The 19,927-nt window shown below is 37.8% G+C and overlaps 3 protein-coding genes across 3 annotated transcripts in view; all 3 read right to left on the bottom strand.

Moving 5' to 3' along the window:
• Window positions 1-130: 130 nt before the first annotated feature.
• LOC126919760 (uncharacterized) lies at window positions 131-10,717 on the bottom strand. Its single transcript, XM_050729347.1, has 4 exons — window positions 9,220-10,717; window positions 5,923-6,075; window positions 2,215-2,565; window positions 131-1,979 (listed from the first exon to the last, which is right to left on the bottom strand). The coding sequence occupies exons 1-4, from the start codon at window positions 9,808-9,810 to the stop codon at window positions 1,815-1,817; spliced, it is 1,260 nt and encodes a 419-aa protein (XP_050585304.1). The 5' UTR covers window positions 9,811-10,717; the 3' UTR covers window positions 131-1,814.
• Window positions 10,718-13,222: 2,505 nt separating this feature from the next.
• Window positions 13,223-17,064, bottom strand: LOC126919770 (uncharacterized). Its single transcript, XM_050729357.1, has 5 exons — window positions 15,410-17,064; window positions 14,953-15,306; window positions 14,747-14,889; window positions 14,302-14,535; window positions 13,223-13,579 (listed from the first exon to the last, which is right to left on the bottom strand). The coding sequence occupies exons 2-5, from the start codon at window positions 15,262-15,264 to the stop codon at window positions 13,432-13,434; spliced, it is 837 nt and encodes a 278-aa protein (XP_050585314.1). The 5' UTR covers window positions 15,265-15,306; window positions 15,410-17,064; the 3' UTR covers window positions 13,223-13,431.
• A 140-nt stretch (window positions 17,065-17,204) lies between these two features.
• The window catches only part of LOC126919717 (muscle-specific protein 300 kDa-like), a 40,010-nt gene continuing 37,287 nt past the window's right edge, over window positions 17,205-19,927 (bottom strand). The window contains exons 17-18 of the mRNA XM_050729233.1: window positions 19,335-19,390; window positions 17,205-18,916 (exon numbers count right to left, since the gene is read on the bottom strand). Coding sequence (XP_050585190.1) covers window positions 18,697-18,916; window positions 19,335-19,390 — 276 coding nt within the window. The 3' untranslated portion in view covers window positions 17,205-18,696. The remainder of the gene's footprint in view (window positions 18,917-19,334; window positions 19,391-19,927) is intronic.

Consider the following 19,927-nt stretch of genomic DNA (forward strand, 5'->3'; position numbering starts at 1 on the left):
GCAATTAATTATATAGTATAGGAAAAGTAAGCTGTAGTAAGTAAAAGTGTCTTCGGTTTAAAGGATACCATAACGGATGGGTTAAAGCCTGTTATAATAACGATATAAATAATATAAAGCTGAAGGTTCGTAAGTTTAATTCTTTCTTTTTTATTTCAACGAATGTGGTAAAAGTCGCGTATACGAGCGTATAAATATATGTGTGTATATCGTTGCTCCTGTCATATGAAACAGCCTGCAGAATCTTGCGATGGCAATATGCGTGTTTAGAGAACGATGTTCGAGCGTTCGAGCGATAATTAACATTTTGATTCGTTGGCTTTTTTAATCGACCGCGATCGATTCCGGTTTTCTGCGGGACGTCGGACTTCCGGTGCAACGGCTGGCACATTGTTCATTGTGAAAATATTAAATGTAGGCCAGGAGGGCAGCCGCTTATCGTCGAACTAGCCACTTCCCATCGATGTGCCAGCCGCCCATTGTCCCGTCATTATTCCAGTTAATTAATTATTAGTACGCCATGACGTCGTAATTGATGTACAAGAGCAAAATCTGCGGGGTGTACAGGATGCGGGGGAGAAGGTTATAACCCATTTATAATGATCGTATCCAGTCTATTACCATTGTCATCATCAAGGTCTCATCTAACGCTAGGATCACAAGCGTACGCTCTTCATAATCATTAGCGTTCGGACAAAGGTTAAATTCGATAATGCTCGATCGAACGGAGCATCGACGATGAGAGTGGCGACTAACGATGACTAGAAATCCTATGGAATCGACGCTGACGAACACTTTTCATCTTGTGATATTCTCTCGTTATTTATTTCAAATAATCACGAGTCCTTATTAACTAATCGTTTCACGTGAAATAAATCGGTTGAGTAAATTAATCGGGTCACGGATAGTTGAAACATTCGCCGATCAAACACGTTCGTTTAATCGTCCATCGATCTTTCATATTTCACTGTGTCATATCGATTTCACAATTACATTATCACGAAAAAACGCACGATGATTCGATCTCTGAACCAGCGTTCCAATCAAAGCGCACGGATTCGTCTGAATTTTGAATGAATCGTCGAGTAGTAATCGCCATGTACATGTTTCCATACCGTGTGTATACACGTACCTTCTAACGACACGCCTGTGTGTACGCTGTCGTGAACAAAGCAAGTTCAGTTTCGTCTCGTCGACGTCTCCGGATGCATTCGCACAGATCCGCACTCGAAGCATGCACCAAGTCAGAATTATATACATTCGGTTTCTTGTACTTATACATTCACCTACCCACTCACACACACGCATACACATGCATGCACACAGTCCCTTATATACATATAATCGTCACTCTTTCACAGTCATTCGCTGAATTCATCGTGCGAACTTGCCCGATTCCGTTCTCTTTTCTTCCATATCGATTTACCTATTCGATTAACTTAAATCGGTGTTCTAAGCATCTATCTGCGTGTCTACCTATGTTTATCTGTCGATCTATACGGCTATTTCACTATTCGTTGCGTTTATTCCATCGTCTACCTGTCTACTCGTTGATGCTTTACAAACTTCTCGACGACTTCAATACGAAGCCCGTGTATTCTGTTTGTGTTGGAAAAGTTTCCGTGACCCTGAACTTATCACTTAATACAATCACTGGCCGAGAGCACAAAATAGTATAAACCGATTCCTCTTAAAGTATGTTCCTTCCATAGCAGGTTTTTCTTTCTGTGTTTTGATATTGCACGAGGATCGGCGAGAGTATCAGAAAGGGAATTCAGTCGAATTCTTGGAGTCTTGTTTCCTCGGTGTTTATATTAGACGAGAGATTCAGGATTCGTTGGTAGGATAGTCGTGGCGGTGCTGTTCGATAGAAGCGCTCCATTTTCCGTGTCTTTGGTATTTCCATCTGGTCGAGGCCGAAAGTCCTTCGAGGCAACCAGCAGGTTTCGTCGTCTCGCTTCCTTCTTCTCGCGTTCGACCTGCAAGCAAACGATCATTGTTCGTTTAGACCGATGTATTGAAATCTATATCGCTATATATCTCAAGTGAATAATGACCTTTGATCATAAGCAAGCCAAAATGAAAAATAGTCGATCATTAATGCATTAGGAATGCAAATTACATTCAGGCGATATGTAATTTGCAATCTTTTTCTTTAATAAAATTAAAGTCTAAATAAAGTCAAAACTAATCAGATTTCATCTATGGGCTAACCTTGAAGAATAATCGAAGATAGTGGCAAGGAAATACGACGCATTTGCCGTCGTCCTCCTCGGCGTCGATGTAAACGCCGCGAACGAGGATGGAATTGCTGCAGTTGAGAAGTACGAGGAATACGAAGCACCCAACGTGGGTGATCCAACAGGACAATTCTCGGTTATCCGGGACCAGCCACAGATCCAATACGTTCCAGATGCCACGCCAAACATTCACCGTGCCCAGGAAGCTGAGCAGCAGGAAACCATCGGCCGCTATTAAACGGGCCCAGCCTTGAAGACGAGCACACGCGTACCGCATCAATGGTTGCAAGGAAAACGTCACCGTCACTATCATGTATCCGATGGCCTGCAATTGCACCCGACAATTGTTCAAATATATAATAAACAGAGAGAACCATTGGCAGTTGCAAATTATTCATTTTAGGTGTCCCGATTTACCAATTTGATAATAATATCCTTGATCAAAGTGACTCAGAATTATTTTAGATGAAACAATTGCCGAATGTTGTCTTTTATATTTCCAGCTGCTCCATTTGTATTACTTTTTTTTATTTCATTGTTACATCTTTGAAACCCATTTTTATGCCTTTTCTTCCCTTTGTGAATATTTTTTAGTATTCGATTCGATTTCTCTTCTCTTTGGCATGTTTCTTATTTCTTATTTCTTGAAATTCTATATATAAAAATATAATAAGTACAGCGAGAAGCGAATGAAATAAGATTTATGTTACTCGTAAGTCGATATTCTTATACAGGATCAGGTTGATCTTTTTCTCTTTCTTATATCAATCTTTTTATAAGGAAAAATTACAATTCGTCTTTTGACAAATCCTACAGTCGATTTCGTTCCGTTTGTCTGATGCACTCGATCGACTTTGCCGAGAAAAGAGCCCGTCAATGACGTTTTCGTTCTCGTTGATCAGAGTTTTCAGCGAATCAACCGACGACAAATAGTTGGCCGCTGTTTCACGGTTTCGAAGCGGCATTACGAGCGAGTAAATGCGTGAATTGGATGACCCTCGCGCAATCATCGACCCTCTTGAGGATTTACATTATCGCCATCATCGTGCAAATCGTATCTGGTAGATTTCTCGTAAGGATTTCAAACACGATTCGAGAATTTCACATTATTCGAAAAATTCTGCCAAATCTTTCAAACGGACTTCATCCACTCAAACTTTCATCCGACAATATTTGGAAGGTTCATTGAATCAGTTATCAAACTGATATCGAGCATCGTCGAGTAAATACCATCGTGATATTATCAATGATCGCGCATAAGTGTTTTTTAAAATAACAATAAGCTACTCTTATCTTTGCATTTTAAACCGATGCGTTAACCTTCGATAAGCGTAACAAGACGATTTATTTTCCTATTCAGATTTGTTTCCCAAACTTCCTAAGAAACAGTTGCATCAGGAGAATAGTCGTATGAAACGAACGTCGATCGATCAACGAATATTTACGTTACGAGGGCATTTTCACATTGTCCGGTTGAAAATAAATTTTTGCCGATTACCCGCCGGTATAATGCTCGTTTTCTATGCCACCGGGCTCTTTTATTATTTTGTTTTTATTATATAATTTTATTGCCACTCGACTACACACGTAATCGACACGACGGTGTAGAACAAGAGCGTGATACTGGCTGGTGATCAGCCAACATTCATTTTCAACCGGACGATGAAAATCGGACGGCGAAAACCGGACATTGTGAAAATACCCTAATGCTGATTTCGTACCGCAGATATTGATCTACTTTAAAAATCGATCATTCATCCAGTAGCAGCATTGATAAAGAAGAAGACTGGCGCCGCGAAATTTATTTATTTTTTTACATGAATCTGGAATTATCGAAATCGATAAATTAAAAGCCAAAGTATTGCAATTCGATTTTATTTGCTCCAAGTTATCCTACATCGTCGATCTTTCTCTCGATAACTCGAATTCATGCCTTCATCAATGCTATACTATACATTGAACTGGTACAATTACCTGATTTCTAGACAAATCTTATCGTTCGCATCGGCCAGACGTATGTCGCGTCAGATTTCTTTCGAACACGCCGCGATCGCGTTTTTTATTCTCCGCCAATCAACCAGCGGGGAAAAAGTCGCAACAGTCGAATGTTATTGTTGTCGCCAGGATACATGGCGCCAATTGAATATCATTTTGCAACCGAATAATTCCACGGGTTGTGAGCTTGTGCTCACAATGTCGAAATATTTATGTGCGCTCATCTGTGTTTGCCAACGTTGTAGAAAGAATTTCACGATCGTCCGTGTAGAAGAACAACGAAACTTAAACGACGAGTGATCGATGAACGATATGGCACGCGACACGATTGCGCAAAATCAAAGAATAAGACTATGGCTACAGTGGATGCACGTTTTGACTGTTGTCCTGCAGGAGTTTCTTACAGAATTGAACTATTATGAATGAAATTTTACGGGTCACAAATTAGTAATATCGATCGATTCTTTTCTATTTGATTCTTTTATATCATTAAATTTAGCTAACTACTTTGTTTAACGTAAAATTATAGAATTACGACTGAGGAATCTATAAACCACAACTTGTCATCTATCGATCTACTGATATTATTAGCTAGTAAACTACTGTACAAGAGGATTCAGAGTAATCAAACATACAGATTTTTATAAATATACACATTCCGATCTTCAGATGTTTCTTTCATCAGAACACGCATCCACCTACTAGAGATACTACGAGGGTGCGCTCAGACTATCGTTACATATTGTTAATATTTATCGATATACCATATTTTCGTTGAGAATCTTGAAATATTGATAATATTGTTGATCGTCCGAAGACACCCTGAGAGAACCATTTGAATGGAGAATTTCGATAGGAATTTCGAACAGAACGGTTTAATCGCATCGAGTATAGGTCTCCGACTGGAGATCAACGATCGTCATTATTGAAAAATTAAACAAATCCTCTCGTTGACCGCGTTCTCTCCGCAACGTATTCAGACAAGTAAATGCAGTCCGTAATAAAGTGTCTTTGCGAACACATACATACGTGAACGGTTTTGTCATGTGCCCTCGCAATCATACAATTGGCGAATATTCAATTATACAATCGGACCAACGGCGTGCCGCTCACTGCGCTCTGCGTAGGTGGCACGTTTCAAAATGTCGTTCAACACGTGATTGCTAATGACACCCGATGACACGCGTTCGTTCGATAGGACACTGCTTTATCGAATGTTTGTACGCACACCGCATTTTCACGGATTCGCGCGATCTGAGGTGAATAGACTATCGTAACGTGGACAATCTTCAGGATGAGATCGAGTTTTCTTCGCTTTCTTTTCAAATCTTTATTAATCAGCCATATCAATTGGTGTTTTGTGTTAAATAATCACACTGAGATTTGTAAACATTAAGAGCTTTTTCACTTTCGTCAATTTAAGTAAAAGCGATTGACTTTTTCAATTATTCTTCGACGATGATTATCGTCGCTAAGAAATTATTGTTCATAATAAAAATGCTACGTTTCTATCGTTGAAAAATTTCTTAAGTTCTAAGAACATATGAAAATATCGTTGTTTATACGTATGTGCAACGTGCAAAATTTGTTTGTTTCTTGACATAAAAATTCGAGAACCGTAACAGAGTTAAGATCACTTATTGTTTATTAAAATAAAAAAGAGAGAAGAAGCAATAATAATACTCACGAGAGACCCGATCGCAGAATATTCTCGATCTTTGGGAAAAAGATAGAGGTCGAAAAGTATCCAGACACCTCTCCAAACGAACACAACCAACGTACCAACCACTCCAACGCTGAAGGCACAGTCCAATAAGTACAACGACCAGTCTCTCGTGTTCTGCAATCAGACAACATAAATAATAGATAAACATCATTTGCAGGTGAGAAATCGGGAAATGTTTGAAGAGAGCGGGAACTATGATAAACAACGCGTAGCTATTGCTAATCGCGTATCGCTTACGTCAAAGATTATTTATGACAAAAATAGAGTTCGTTGTTTATTCTACAAAATAAATATATAAGATTTTTGCGAAAATGCTATATTTAGAATTGAGTATCTTTTTTTAACAATAAACAAAGTAATATGTAAAACCGATCAACTTCATCTTTTGAAAATTTCATAATTTTGCTATTACGACATATAATTACGAGATGTCTGATTTTTCAAAAACAAATTCATATAGTCATACTTCTAACGGAGCCATTTGTTTTAGGAAGTCTCAATTCTGAGAGGGAAAATTATAACAATTCGGAGAAGTTTGTGGAAAAATTACCTAATTACCTTGAGACGTATCGTCAGTCTCGAGAGGGTTGCGATTCCATTTCCAGGCGAACGAAATTTATTTCATGAAAGCTTATTATTATTCTATTCCTGATGTTTCTAGACTTTCCCGCCTATTTCCTTTAATCTTCCAAAATTATTCTAACTTTGTATCGGTCATCGTAAGATAAACTAGAAACATCGTTCGTACATGATGATTTCTTCACGCGGATCGCTAACTCACGCTTCCCTAAATTCACTGATTCATTGAACATTAAATTGCTGGCACGTCGAAAAGGGATGGGGATATTGCTATGACATTGCAGTATTACGAGAAGTGAAAATTGTGGAAGGAGACGTTTAAAACAATATAAACCGAAGCATCAAAAACGATGTCTATTCAAATAATATCTGATAAAGGTGTAAAAACATGTCTATCTGAAAACGTCCAGCTTGATTTCTTAACGCGATGCACATTTTAACTAAACCGTTCTTTACTCGAACACTCTGCAATCTATCGTTCGAGCCACGGTTCACTTTTGAGGAAGAGAATCATTTCGATAAATCAAAGGTACAAGAATTTTCCGGTCGACGAACCATTTGTGAGGTAAACTTTCATCGGAGTGTATTATCACACGTCGACTTTTCGCGACACCCTTCTGTCCTCGATTTTTAAGTGACGGAGAGGACTCAACCGAGCGATAATTAATTCAAGATCATCCCGCTGCGTCTCTTCTTCGTTATCATCTTCGATAAATCATTTCTAGACATCGATTAAATAAAACAACGATCGATCAAAAGCCAAATCTAAGAAGAACCGTCTAACTAAAAAGAACTATCAGAATGTTTTAAAATTCCTCCCAAATCTTTAGAATATATATATACGTAATATGCAACATAAAATATCGCTTAAAAATTCCAAGTTATAAAACCAGTTGTGTTCTATTCTCATTCTTTCATCCTCCATTCATCATTCGGCAAACTTTAGATAAATATTTCTTTAGAAAAATTTAGATAAAGAAACACTCGTGTCAGAGATATGAAATATAGACAGAAGCGTGTAATTCGTGTATCTTACCGTTCGATTCTCCATTCGAGTTTCGTTCGATCGAAGGAGAAAGGTTAAAACATCGAAAATTGCGGTTGCAGGCCGTGCTCGTGCGTGTGCAAACTGCACGGACGCGATGCCGTTCGAGTATTGGGAGAGTCAGCCGGAAACTGTGCTTATACCTTGCACATCGCATCGATGCCGTGCATCGCACGGCTCCAGCTTCACCGATGCGTCAAAACACGCTGTCTAGACCTCTTACGTTTCCTACTTAACATTTAGCCCCCTTTCGTTTTCAATGAAAAGCATCGGTGTTCGTGATCATTTTTGCCCAGACGAGTCGATTATTTGACGATTTTTGCGATCTTTTTAATTCGTTTATAAGACCGTAAGACACAACCGACTTAAGATTCAACCGATCAATATCTGCAGGATTGAGAATCGTAGTAGTGTAAGACAATCCATTGCTATTTTCCATAAAATAGTATTCCGCGTTTATCATTCTAAGAGATTCATTGTGTCGAAGCAGAGAAAAAAGTTATGACCAAACCAGCGATTTTTATACATTTATAGGTAACTCGAAAGTGCGAAAATGTTTAGAATGAACATAATATGCAAGAATGTAATGTTCAAAGTTTAATATTCGTTATAATGTTTAGCGAGTAAAACAATGGTCTATATTTTAAATTATATTCTTAAAAATTTAGTTACATTGCTATGATTTTCAAGCTGATCATAAAGAAAGACCATGTGTATGATGGCGTTTTATAATATGTACGTTAATCTCGATAGAAATATATGTTTGATAGCGTAGCTTTGAATATTCATATTTTCAAAAGATACGAATGGTTCACGAGATTTCGTAGCCTTGCGGGTAATTTCATTCAGTCGCGTTACTTGTCACCCATAATAATATCGGTGAAACAGAATGGTAGAATATGAAGATAATCGAAACAAAGCAAGAAGGGTATATACCGTTCTCGTAGCAAGAATAGAAAATTTTCTGCGATCTCGCTCTTAGAAATTTGAAAATTCGAGAATTCGGAAACACACATAGGTTCTTGTTTGGATCCTTGTCATAATTGATAGCGGTTTAAATTATCATTTCCATCACTTGTTCATGCAAAAAGAATTAAAGGAAGCAATCGATACGTGGAAAACGAAAAAAGAATAGTTAGAAAGTATAGTTTGTTTGCCTCGTAATTTACGATAATTACTCTGTATCGCTTATTACATAAAGCATTGAAAGATAACGATTAGACTGCGGATTTTTTTGCACTTATAAGAAATTTGAAGATGCAAAATTGCACAGAGTGCACATAGTACGGAAAAATAAATGAAATATCCAAAGTATACTGTTTTTTATAATGCTTGGAATTTTATAATGCTTTAAACAATTTTCTTCCAGGGTTTTACCTTCTTAATTGTATTCTCAGAAATATAAATTTGCATAGAAGTCCGTAGTCTATTAATAATCGAGGAAGATATCGCTACACGGAATACAAAATCGAGTTTGTCTTTCGTGAGACGATATTTCATCAAAGTTCTATTCTAAAAGCTTCCTACAAACTTGATTCGATCTTGAATAATAATTATAAGCGATCTATCGGACTCTTCCTCTTTCAGCTTCACGTTTCTACGTTTCTACGGTGTACGAACGATCAGTTACTTACATTCACGCGAAACATGGTTTGCACTTCGAAGTATCCGGGACACGAGTCCAAGCAAAGGGAGAACGGTGGCGCGGAAATGTTCCTGATGGCACGCATGATCGCCAATGCTAGAAGGCTAACGACGGTGGTGGCGAAAACGGTGCTCGCTGTGTGTTCCGTGTACAGGTCGAGGGCCTGCCAGGCGCCACGCCATGCATTTACGCAGCAAAAGCCGAATACGGCCGTGTAAAGTCTGGATCCGACGTAATACGACAATCTGTGTTTGTCCGGGTGTAAAAGCTCGTTCAGGACATTCTGAGAAACGTTGAACGCGAACAACCCTATGAAACCGATCACAAACGAGGTCAAACTGCTGAGAACCGAATCCTCCGGATAGACGTAGACGTCGCTCAAGCCCCAGGTACCTCTCCAGTAACCAACCACCGCCGGGGCGGCCACAGTAGCCGAGAACACAGTGTCCAAAATAGTGAGTATCGTGTAATGAAAACGACTCGATGACCGACCGCTTAGCCCGCTCGTCATACCGGTGCCACCGCGTAACTCGACCATTCTCATCCAATCCTGATCGAGCCTAGTCGCACCGCTCATCATGCATGATTCGAGGCTGTGATGGTACGCTCTCTTTGGTGGTGCACGCCTTCGGGTCGAGCTTTCGAAGAATTCCACCGAGAGCCTCTCATTATTCGACGAGAAAAGCTGTTCTTTGGTCTTCCAATTGAGCCTCGTTCAATCACGATCGTTGTCAAGTTCAATTCAAAACGGCGGCGACTACTTCCCGCGACGAGTCTCCAGACGGTGCTCAACGATCTTAAACGAACTCAGACAAACAATCACGTCTTCGACGTTGACGATTCCTTACCGACCGATGTTTAGGTTTAATCTCACTGTTGATCCTTCGTCTCGGGTCGAGTCGAGTATCTTAGCCATAACTCCACATTATTGCTTCTAACTACGCGAGTATTCGAGGTTAGTCGAGATTCTGTTGGACGATTTCCGGCTTGACGATCAAGCTTTGCAGCGGATCTTCTTAAAGTAATACTGTCTCTGGATCGCAGTGATCATCCTATCGAAGAAGCTTCGTTTGTTGCTTGCACGAAATTCTTTAGGGAACGATTTTCTCGAACAGTATATACAAAGTCGAAATAGATGTCGTAGTTTTCTCTCGACATTTTCAGACTTCCAGAAACTTTGACATCGCACAGAAACGCATCTGGTCTATTCCAGGGTCGATGCCTATCGTAACTAATAAAAAAGAAACGATAATTTTGGCAATATTCTCGATTCTTCACAATCTCGTTCGCGTAAAACGTCTCGCTTGCGTCTCCAAGCTTTCGTGTTATCGTTCACTTTCTCGAGGATCGCAATCGCAAGAGCGTAATACTTCGCCGTGGATGATGCACGGATGCACACGGGGCGAGATACGTGAGACCGTCAACCGACAGGTCGGGCTGCGGGTGAGTACTGACATCTGTTCAGTCACCGCTATCTTTTATCAAGTGCTAAGCACAGACCAACACTATCGCATTATCATGAACAGCTTCGTCACACGGGCCATGGCATAGAGAATAGTACGGTGCTCTGCTCTGCTCTCTTCCCTTCCTTCCTCGATCTCTCTCACAACCCCCCACCCATAGGTCGCTAAAGCTACGTGCACGCTTGATGAACGAACGCGGGTACGAGCTTTCGACACCCACCATCGACCAGTTCTAAGAAAGTTCAAAGGCATCGTTTCCTTTCCAAGGTCTCCGAATGGGAAGAATGATTACGAAAATGTAAAAAATAACGCAAAGGTGAAAAAATATGGTACCAAATACTTTGCATCGTATCAAATACCTTGTAATCGCAGATATCATCCTGTGTTATTTTGGAAATCATGCATTTAACACAAATAAATGTATTGACTGTAATTGTCTAGCTATTCGTATTCTGTTAGGTTACGTGATATAGAATATCATAGATCATCCCTTGCATCGAGTACATTTGATCCTAATCTGCGATCAGAATGCAACGAAAATGTTAGAAATAGCGCATAAGAAACTATGTACATAATTATCAACGATGACGTGCTCTCTTCAGCTGCTCTCTAGACTTTCATACGCTTGAAAATAGTGTCTTTTGAATGAAAAATGAGAAAGTTCGTTTGTTCTGGCCTGATCATCGTCTGAGTCCAATTTAGTATTCGTTTGTCAAGTACATGAGCTGCTTAATGACTCTCCCTATGCAGACACGAGTACACTCCATTATGAGATAAATTGAGAGCACCTCAACCAGTCTTCTTCCTTTTTCCTACGTGATTCGAAGATCATTTATGATTTTTTAAATCAGATGACATTCGATTTAGGCATCGGCTTAAGATCGTCTTACTTTACTCGCCTTCTACACATAATTATTAATAACGCTTTATTAAAACATTTCATATACATGTTTATCCCTCGACCAAGTATCTTGAACGGCAATTAGCGGCTGTTAGTGTCATCAGACGATATCGCGGACTGGTAGCAAGGAGGAAATTTTAATTGAACCTGAACCGGTGTACTTTATCAGCCTACAGTATGACAGTCACGTAAATCGTGATCGACGTATACGCGACAGTCAGGCGCTAATTAACAAATCCGGGAAACCCGGTGTTAACTGATAAGAAACAAGATAGTAGCCGAAGAGAAGAGGCCTGAACCACCTTGAAGCCTCATTTTTTTGAGTGGCGTTTCCTGTCTGCTAGTTTCATCGGGCTTTTATCCAACGCATCGCTAATCGGCACCTTTTTGTACACCAATCAAGCTTGGATTACGACTATCTACCTTGACCTGTCATGTTCTTCTTTTTCCCTTCGTGACAGCCTTTTGTCAAACGTTGAGAAAAAAATATTCCAGCGTCTACTCGGATCTCAGACACCTACGACTCTGTATGTTCAATCCGCCATTGGGAATCACAGAGATATGTTAGGATCATCGTACTTTTAATGGTCATTGCACAAGTAAGATCCTTATTTTTTAAATTGCTAGTCAGCTCTTGATCTTTGCCTTATTTTATTTTTTCTCTTGTTTCATCCAATGGATAGAATTATATTTTCTCTTGGAACGTAACACGTAAGAATGTTGTTGTTCAAACTGTTAATTGATTCTTGTTTCTTCTTTTGTTTCATGAAAAATGGCTATGGGTGCTCTCGGACTATCAATACATATATTTATAATATATATTGTCAATATTCTCAACTACAAGAATCAGGATCTGATGTTAAAGCCAACGTTGCTCTTCGTGTTTAGTTAAGTTGTATAATATCAGTTTAAAGTTAATTGAACGAGAACATTAGTCGACGGTATTTAATAACTTTCATGCTGATAATATTTTGTCTCGATTATTACAAGTCTTACTCCTCCATTTCAAGCCTGTGAGATTCTTCGTTGCAGTTCTTTCGTTCTACGAAGATGCACACGATTTTCACGATTCAGAGGCGTCAATGAATAGATAACGTGCCTGTCAGATAACATGATAACTCTTGTAGTCTAATAATAGCTTTCTCTCGCCATATTAAAAGATTGTACGTTGTGATACAAAGCTTACTACAAACCCGATAAGTGGGGTAATTTTTTTAATAGTAAATTTCATATTATCATGATTTATTTTTCCGTATCGTTATGTGATCGGTTAATAGATAATCGAATCGAATCAGATCAGATCATTTATCATCGTTAATATAATAGTCAAACACATCTTATATATTTGAATAATTAAAATACCTGTTTTATGCACATGTATTTTTGTGATTCTTACAATTCACGAATCTAATCGTACGAATGATATTCACGGAATATTCCCAATGAAAATTCGGCTTTAGAACCGTTTGACAATCGATTGCGATACTTAAGTAATACGGCATCGCAGATTTTGTTCGATCACTTTACCAATTGATAAGGTCTCCTCTCGTGAGGAGATATACAATCTGTGAAATAGAACTCTTGATGAACATTTATTTTTCTCATCGACTCTTACACTGATATCCGTATCTAACAGCGATTGAAATATTTCCCAAAGTGCCAAGAAAAATCGTGAGATTTCTACAATTCGGATTCCTCATCAAGATTTTTATTTACATAACTGGTCATTTATTACAATTTTTTCTATTTTCTTTACACACGTGTAACGATTGCTAGATCTTTCGTGTATCTTATCACGAAATATATCAATAATTCTACAATTTAAATATATTTTTAATTAACTTACCATCTTATACCTCGTTGGAAAACGAAAGACGAAGGTGAGTATGTCGACGTTGATCACCGAAGGGATGGCTATAACATTACGAATTGATCGAAAGATCGCCAAAATTATCATTGGCGCCAAAGTAGCGGTTACAGTTACCCTAAAGGAAATTGATAAAATTAACGAGTATTAATAAAAAGAAATCAGGAATATTGCTTTATTGTAAAAATATTAGGTTGTCCCAAAAGTTAGTTTCGTTTTAGAAGAAAATAATAGTTGCACAAGATTTTTTATTTTATATTATTTTATCGAATTATGTATGATCCGTTTTGTAGTAATAAGAATTAGAAATAACTTTTGGAACAACCTAGTAAGTTGGATTAAATAGTTACGGTTTAAAAATAAGTCGTAATAATTAGAAGTTACAATATAGCTCTGATTAATTATATCTGGAAAATTGGCATGCTATTGTTAATGTTTTAAGTCAGTTTTGAGACATTACTCTTTATCATCATATTTCTACTTGCACGAGACGCTCACTATCTTTAAAAGCGTTCATGATGAACATAAAGATTAGCATAGGAAATGAAAGTATCAAACACGATTAACAGACTATTTTTGCCGCGTCTCAATATATCCCAGCTATTTGCTAGCTATAAGGTGATCCTCCATGTGATCCTCTAAAATGTAAATAAATTATTTTATCCTTTTCTGTACAGATCTAAAATGTATAATGTCATTCTTTTTATTAACCTATCTTTATCTCCGTTACTATCTTTTATTCGTTAATTAATTTTAAAATTATCTATTTGAGAGACTGATCTGCGGAACGCGATTTTTAGAATTATTTTTTTAAAATAAAATACGAGTTACCGATCTCACCAAATATTGTGAAAGAAGAAGTGGTCGAAAATGATCCAAGCACCTCTCCAGTGCATATTGCAGGAAATACCGAAGACGTATGTGTATAAAATTTGGACGATCTTGCAAAAGGTTTTATTCAGGCAAGTTTTCCTTTTTGATATATCGAGCACACGATCGTGCAGGAAATTCCTCATAATCGCAAAACACGTGTGTACTAGAATACCCAAGAAGAAGGTGAACAATTCCGGGAACCTTAGAACATTTCAAAATCATAATTCTATACGTGTACTTTATTGTCATTTTTTCTTTCAATTTTATTTCCGCGTGATTTAGACTATTACAGCGAATCGTTTTAATTGACAAAAATTACTAACAGTTCTTCCGATCTATTCATAGATTTTTCGCATCGTTTATCACCGCAATAGTTAATAAGTATGTCTAGACGGAGCATAAATAAACTTACATATCTGCATGGATATCCATCAAGGTCCATGTCCCTCTCCAAAAACTGATGGTCATCGGAGTAATTAGAATGAGCGACAGAAAACTGTCAATTATCGATAGAATCCGTTTCTGTTTCTCCAAACTTACATTTGAAAAATCGAGCTGACCGGAAAGGAATGAAATAAAAAAATCTGACAGGAAGCAGAAGATGTAATAAGGAATTACCTTAAAAGTATTTTTTATTTTATCCTCGGCATCCAATTTCCGCACTTCTGGTTTTTTCAATCTATTCTCTTCGTTCGCTTCATCCTCGGTGTTACTCGATTCATCGTTGTCACTTTGCTTTATGACTTCGAGCTTTGGAACTGTAATATGAGAAGCGTCCTCTCCTCTCACATTTAAAATCCTAAATCGTTCGCTGGCTACGTTTTCCAAAGAAACTTTCGATAAAATTTTCGACTCATCGCGATCGCGCCGTTTGAACACTTTAGGGATGTCGTTCAAGCTTTTTGTTTTTCTTCCATCCAAATTCGACATAACTACTATTCGGATTTTATTTTATCCAATTGTTTCTTCTACCTGACGACCAAAGATTAAGACGACTCAGAGGATGCGACGATTGAACAGCTTCTGTTCGTTTGTCGTATAATGATAAGTAAGCTAAGTGTAAAAATCTTCTTACGTAAACTAACGTTCCGTTAACACTAAAAGTGCCGCCGCCTTCGTTATCACTGGACACGACCTGAATGATAGTGTTCGCAAAATGCTGTCCAGTTTTTTTGCATTTTTCTCTCTCTCCCGAGCCTGTCAGCATTCGACGCAGCTGCGGATGGACTTCATTAGATTGATCCTTAGATGCAGATATGCGACTAGCGAGAATTATCTCGATCTCGACCGCAACTTGTTATAACACACAGGTATACGTTGGTACATATGCAAACAGGAGAGATAGAGAAATTAGTATCAAGAATGACAAAATTGTACAAAATAGTCATAAGGATATAATTTAGTTTACGAGATATGCCGATTATTAATTTATTTTGTGACCTTTTTCTTCTATTTATATATGTAAAATAAATGAAAAATAAGGAATTGAAATTAGGATGACAGTAATTATTTAAAAATATTTTTTTTTAGTAATAAGTATAGCCAAACCTATAATCGACGAGGGTGTCAATGTTTAAAGGAAGTCATTCACAGTATATAATTTATTTCTTTAAATGGTACAAAACGTTAGACATCTTATTTCTTCTACAAACAAAATGTCATTAACTTAAGCGATTGCAAATGATCGAGGTATGTATGCATAAGATGCCCAATGAGATTAAGGTCTACTTATTTCTATACATAATCGCGATGGAGAAAATATGGAATAATTTTTACAGACGGCGAGTATTTTAAGCGACTGTACGTAGTCTACTCGATCTTTAAATCATAAATGCCTCGCGAATACGTCACTTGACTTGATCGCCTTGAAAAACTTTCGAAAGTTTTTTCGAAAGGAATTTTCAAACCATTATAACGTTGCGTATTTTACTTATCATTGGAAGAGAAAAATTTGTACGACATTGCGAAACGATTGAGCCATTTCTGTTGCAGTATAAACGCGTCTTGAGTATAATGAACCTGCAGGGTAGTTAACGCAGAGCGTCAACACCAGACTTAAGCGGAGCTCATATTCCAATTTATGCTCCTTTTAACGGCGCTTCTTCAGGCGCCACTGATAAAGTTAATTGTGGCGCCCGCGAGACTCGCGCTTTCTTTCAATCGTGATAATTGCATCCCAGAGATCATTCTTAATTACCGCGATGCCTTCGAACAAACTGCACTTGAATTCACGCGAAGGATACACGTGATCGCGAATGTTTGCTCTTTTACTTAGACTCGTCGCTGGTTCAAGGCGAGTCAGGTGATAATCGGAGTGTTAATAAATGCGTGTTATAAATATCATGTAATCATTAATGAATCACGAAGCACATGACTTTATTCCTTCTTTCGAGCAGAAATTAATTCCTTACATGAACCAATAGCTATTATTATTGGTTTCTCTCTTCATTTTCTCTTCCTTTTTATTTGTTTTTTTTTTTTTTTTTTTTTTTTGAATTATTCATTGACCGTGATTTCAAAGAAGAAGCATTGATGCGTACAACGTCTTTATCTACGAATAATAGCATCTCTGCGGTATTTGCAGAGGTTTCTTTGTAAATTGACGATGTTTTCGATTTGACAGACTCTCGATCGATGTTAATCCTACGTATATACGTCATGTATGTAGTTGCATGGTAAGCGAGGATACAGATATTAGATGTTTATCGTTAAATAATTCTTCACTATAGTAAATTTCCTCGCAAGCTTTATTCGCGAATAAGTAAAATTGTATAGTATACGATCAACAACGTAGAATTCTTTCTGGACATTGAAAATGAATTAACCCCACCGGGAGACAAATAGTGTTTGTAAAAGAAGGAGGAAAAAAATGAAGTCACTATAGGTTTTAATTTATTATAATTATATTACATCGACAGATCATACACCGTCTTCGGAAAGCTCTGTCCTTATAAAAATACATAACAAAGCTCGGTCGCGCAGCAAGCAAGATATCGATAAATTAGGAAGCGAAACTAGCGGGCCGTTAAATACAGTCGTTCTCTTATTTTGTACCTCGAATAATAAACTCATGATCCTTTTGTGCGTATCCAAAAGTGTGTCGTTCTCGTTCGAAAAAGTTGCACCTCGTCCGAGGTGTCGTTGGTAATTTCATTATGCGATTTCGGTTATTATGCGATACGTCTGTGTCTTTTTTTTTCATTTTTCTTTTTATTCTATCCTTCCCTTCTTCGCTTTTTCCCTTATCCATTGTTTACCCTAAGAAATCGTAGAAAAAAGAACGGAAAGAAGAACAATTGGAAAACACCTCGATGATAATAATATATTATAATTAATTATTATGTTTCTCTCTATAGCGGTCGAGCTAGCACCAATGACTAATCGCGTTAACCGCGATCACGCTCTGAAATATCGGTCAGTGGACGTTTCGTTCTCGATATACAAAATCGAGCTTCGCTCTTTGCCTACTTTCCTTCGAGTTATAAATGCAACGTATAAAAAATAAAGTCGAACTGGTATTGTATGTAATATCACGCTATCATGGAATATATTTGTTAAGTAACATTTTTAACGTATGTCGACATCAATATGTTAAATAGTATTTAACGTAAGTATTACTTCAATATAATCTATACAATTTTAGAAGCGAGAGATAGAAATCAAGTTTTAAAAAAATTACAATTTGTTATTTGAAGTTTGTCTACGAGAAAATCCAATTATATTACAAATTTTATACAAACGAAGAATATACAAATTTGTACCTTTAATACCAACGATGAATAAACGAATGAAAATCATTGAATTTTATATTAAGGGCAAATAAAAAGATCCAACGAAAGAACAACTGAATTATTCGTTAAATTTTCGAATAGCAAACATCGTTGCTCGTACTGTCTTTAAACGTAGTCTTTCATTGGGACGTGGTCGGATCAAAGGCGCTATACACGCTTTAATCCAACTAGATTTAAGGCCAAGGAATTTGGATTTCAGTTTAGTATATCCCAACATGAGCCCTTTCAGTCTAGATTAGTCTATTACGTGTAAAATCATCGTCTATAGAAGAATGTGTCTGACCATTTTTTTCTTGTTTCTCATCAAGATAGTCGAACATTACAGTTCTACTTAAACGTTCGACCATCTCGAAGAGAATTGTGACGTACGAAAAAATCAGATCTATTATTGATCTCTTTTATCGAGTGCATCAATGGATCGCCATATGACAGACTAGTTAAGTAGGTACATATGTACGCAGATCGTGCGCGATCTCGCGTTTCCGCTTCCCGCGACTTCTCTGAATATTTCGGTTGAACATTCTTCTGGGCCCTACGAAATCGGTGCGTCCGAGATTAGGTTTCTTTATCATTAGATAGGAGGTGGCCCGTTCGGATAGACGACCATTGGCGTGAAGCTTCTGGCGAGGTTGTTCGACAGCATGCAGTTGTAGTCTTCTTCGGCGGATGGTACCAAAGAGGCGACGCCGAGGAGCAGCAGCATCAGCGCCTGGATCGGCAAGGATACTCGCAATACTCGGCCCAGGAAACGGTATCCCCGAGATAATACCGTACGTTCGCCATCGTCACCACTGGAACACGCGCGTTTATTTCGTATTTATTATGATTTTAATCGTGAGTTTTGGAAATGATACTTTATTTAAACAGACCATCGTTCGTGGCTGAAGAGTTGGCTAGTCAAAGCAATGCAGATTTCATTGATTTATAGTGTAATCTTAAAAATAGCGTACGCGTATTTTTGTCATTGAGATAGTGCCGTCTATGTCATTTATAGATTAAAAGGGAAGCATAAAAGATCACAAGTCATCTTTTCAGCCACCAATAGTATTGGAAGTTAAATCTGTCTGAGCTTACGTTCTCCAAGTTTTCTATTCGATATCGAGATATTAAAGTAACCTTATGGTTATGTGCATTCATACATGTAAATGCATAGAAATCGTATTGGAGAACACAGTTCAGAACTTCAAACAGAAAATGAAGAAAACATACTTTGCGCCAGGTGCGTCGTGGGGCTGAGCGGTTCCAGAGGCAGCTTCGTCGAGTAGCTACAATACAGTAAAAGAGAAAACACAAACAATAAGGTACTGTGCGTGTGAATGCTACTGTCACGGGGCATGGAATAATAAAATTCCAATCAGGAACAACATTACGTAATTTTTGAATATCTATTTTAATTTGCCTTGTATATCCTACGCGATAAATATCATTGACAGCCTTCATCGTGTAAAATACAAACTGCGAATTAAAATGAATTACGAAGAGAAAAACGTAGAATCATGTTTAATTCTTTCATCATATCTATTTTTATCCAATCGAAAAAGATATGAAAGACATCATCAACGATGCTTTCATACATAAACTATTCATAGAACTGTTTCAGATGGTTCTATCATTTCGTATTCGATATTCGTTGGATCTTTATTGCAATCCGTGCCCCGTGTTTCAAGTATCGATTAACGTGATCCTACGACGTAAGTGCACATATAGCTACACTGAGGTCTAACATTTAAGAAGCGAGAACCATCGAGTTTCAGCAAGTAGCCTCAGAGTATCGACGTTCCCTGGAAATTTCTTTAACAAGC

Source organism: Bombus affinis, chromosome 8 (genome assembly GCF_024516045.1).
Source record: "Bombus affinis isolate iyBomAffi1 chromosome 8, iyBomAffi1.2, whole genome shotgun sequence".
Classification (NCBI taxonomy): Eukaryota; Metazoa; Arthropoda; class Insecta; order Hymenoptera; family Apidae; genus Bombus; species Bombus affinis.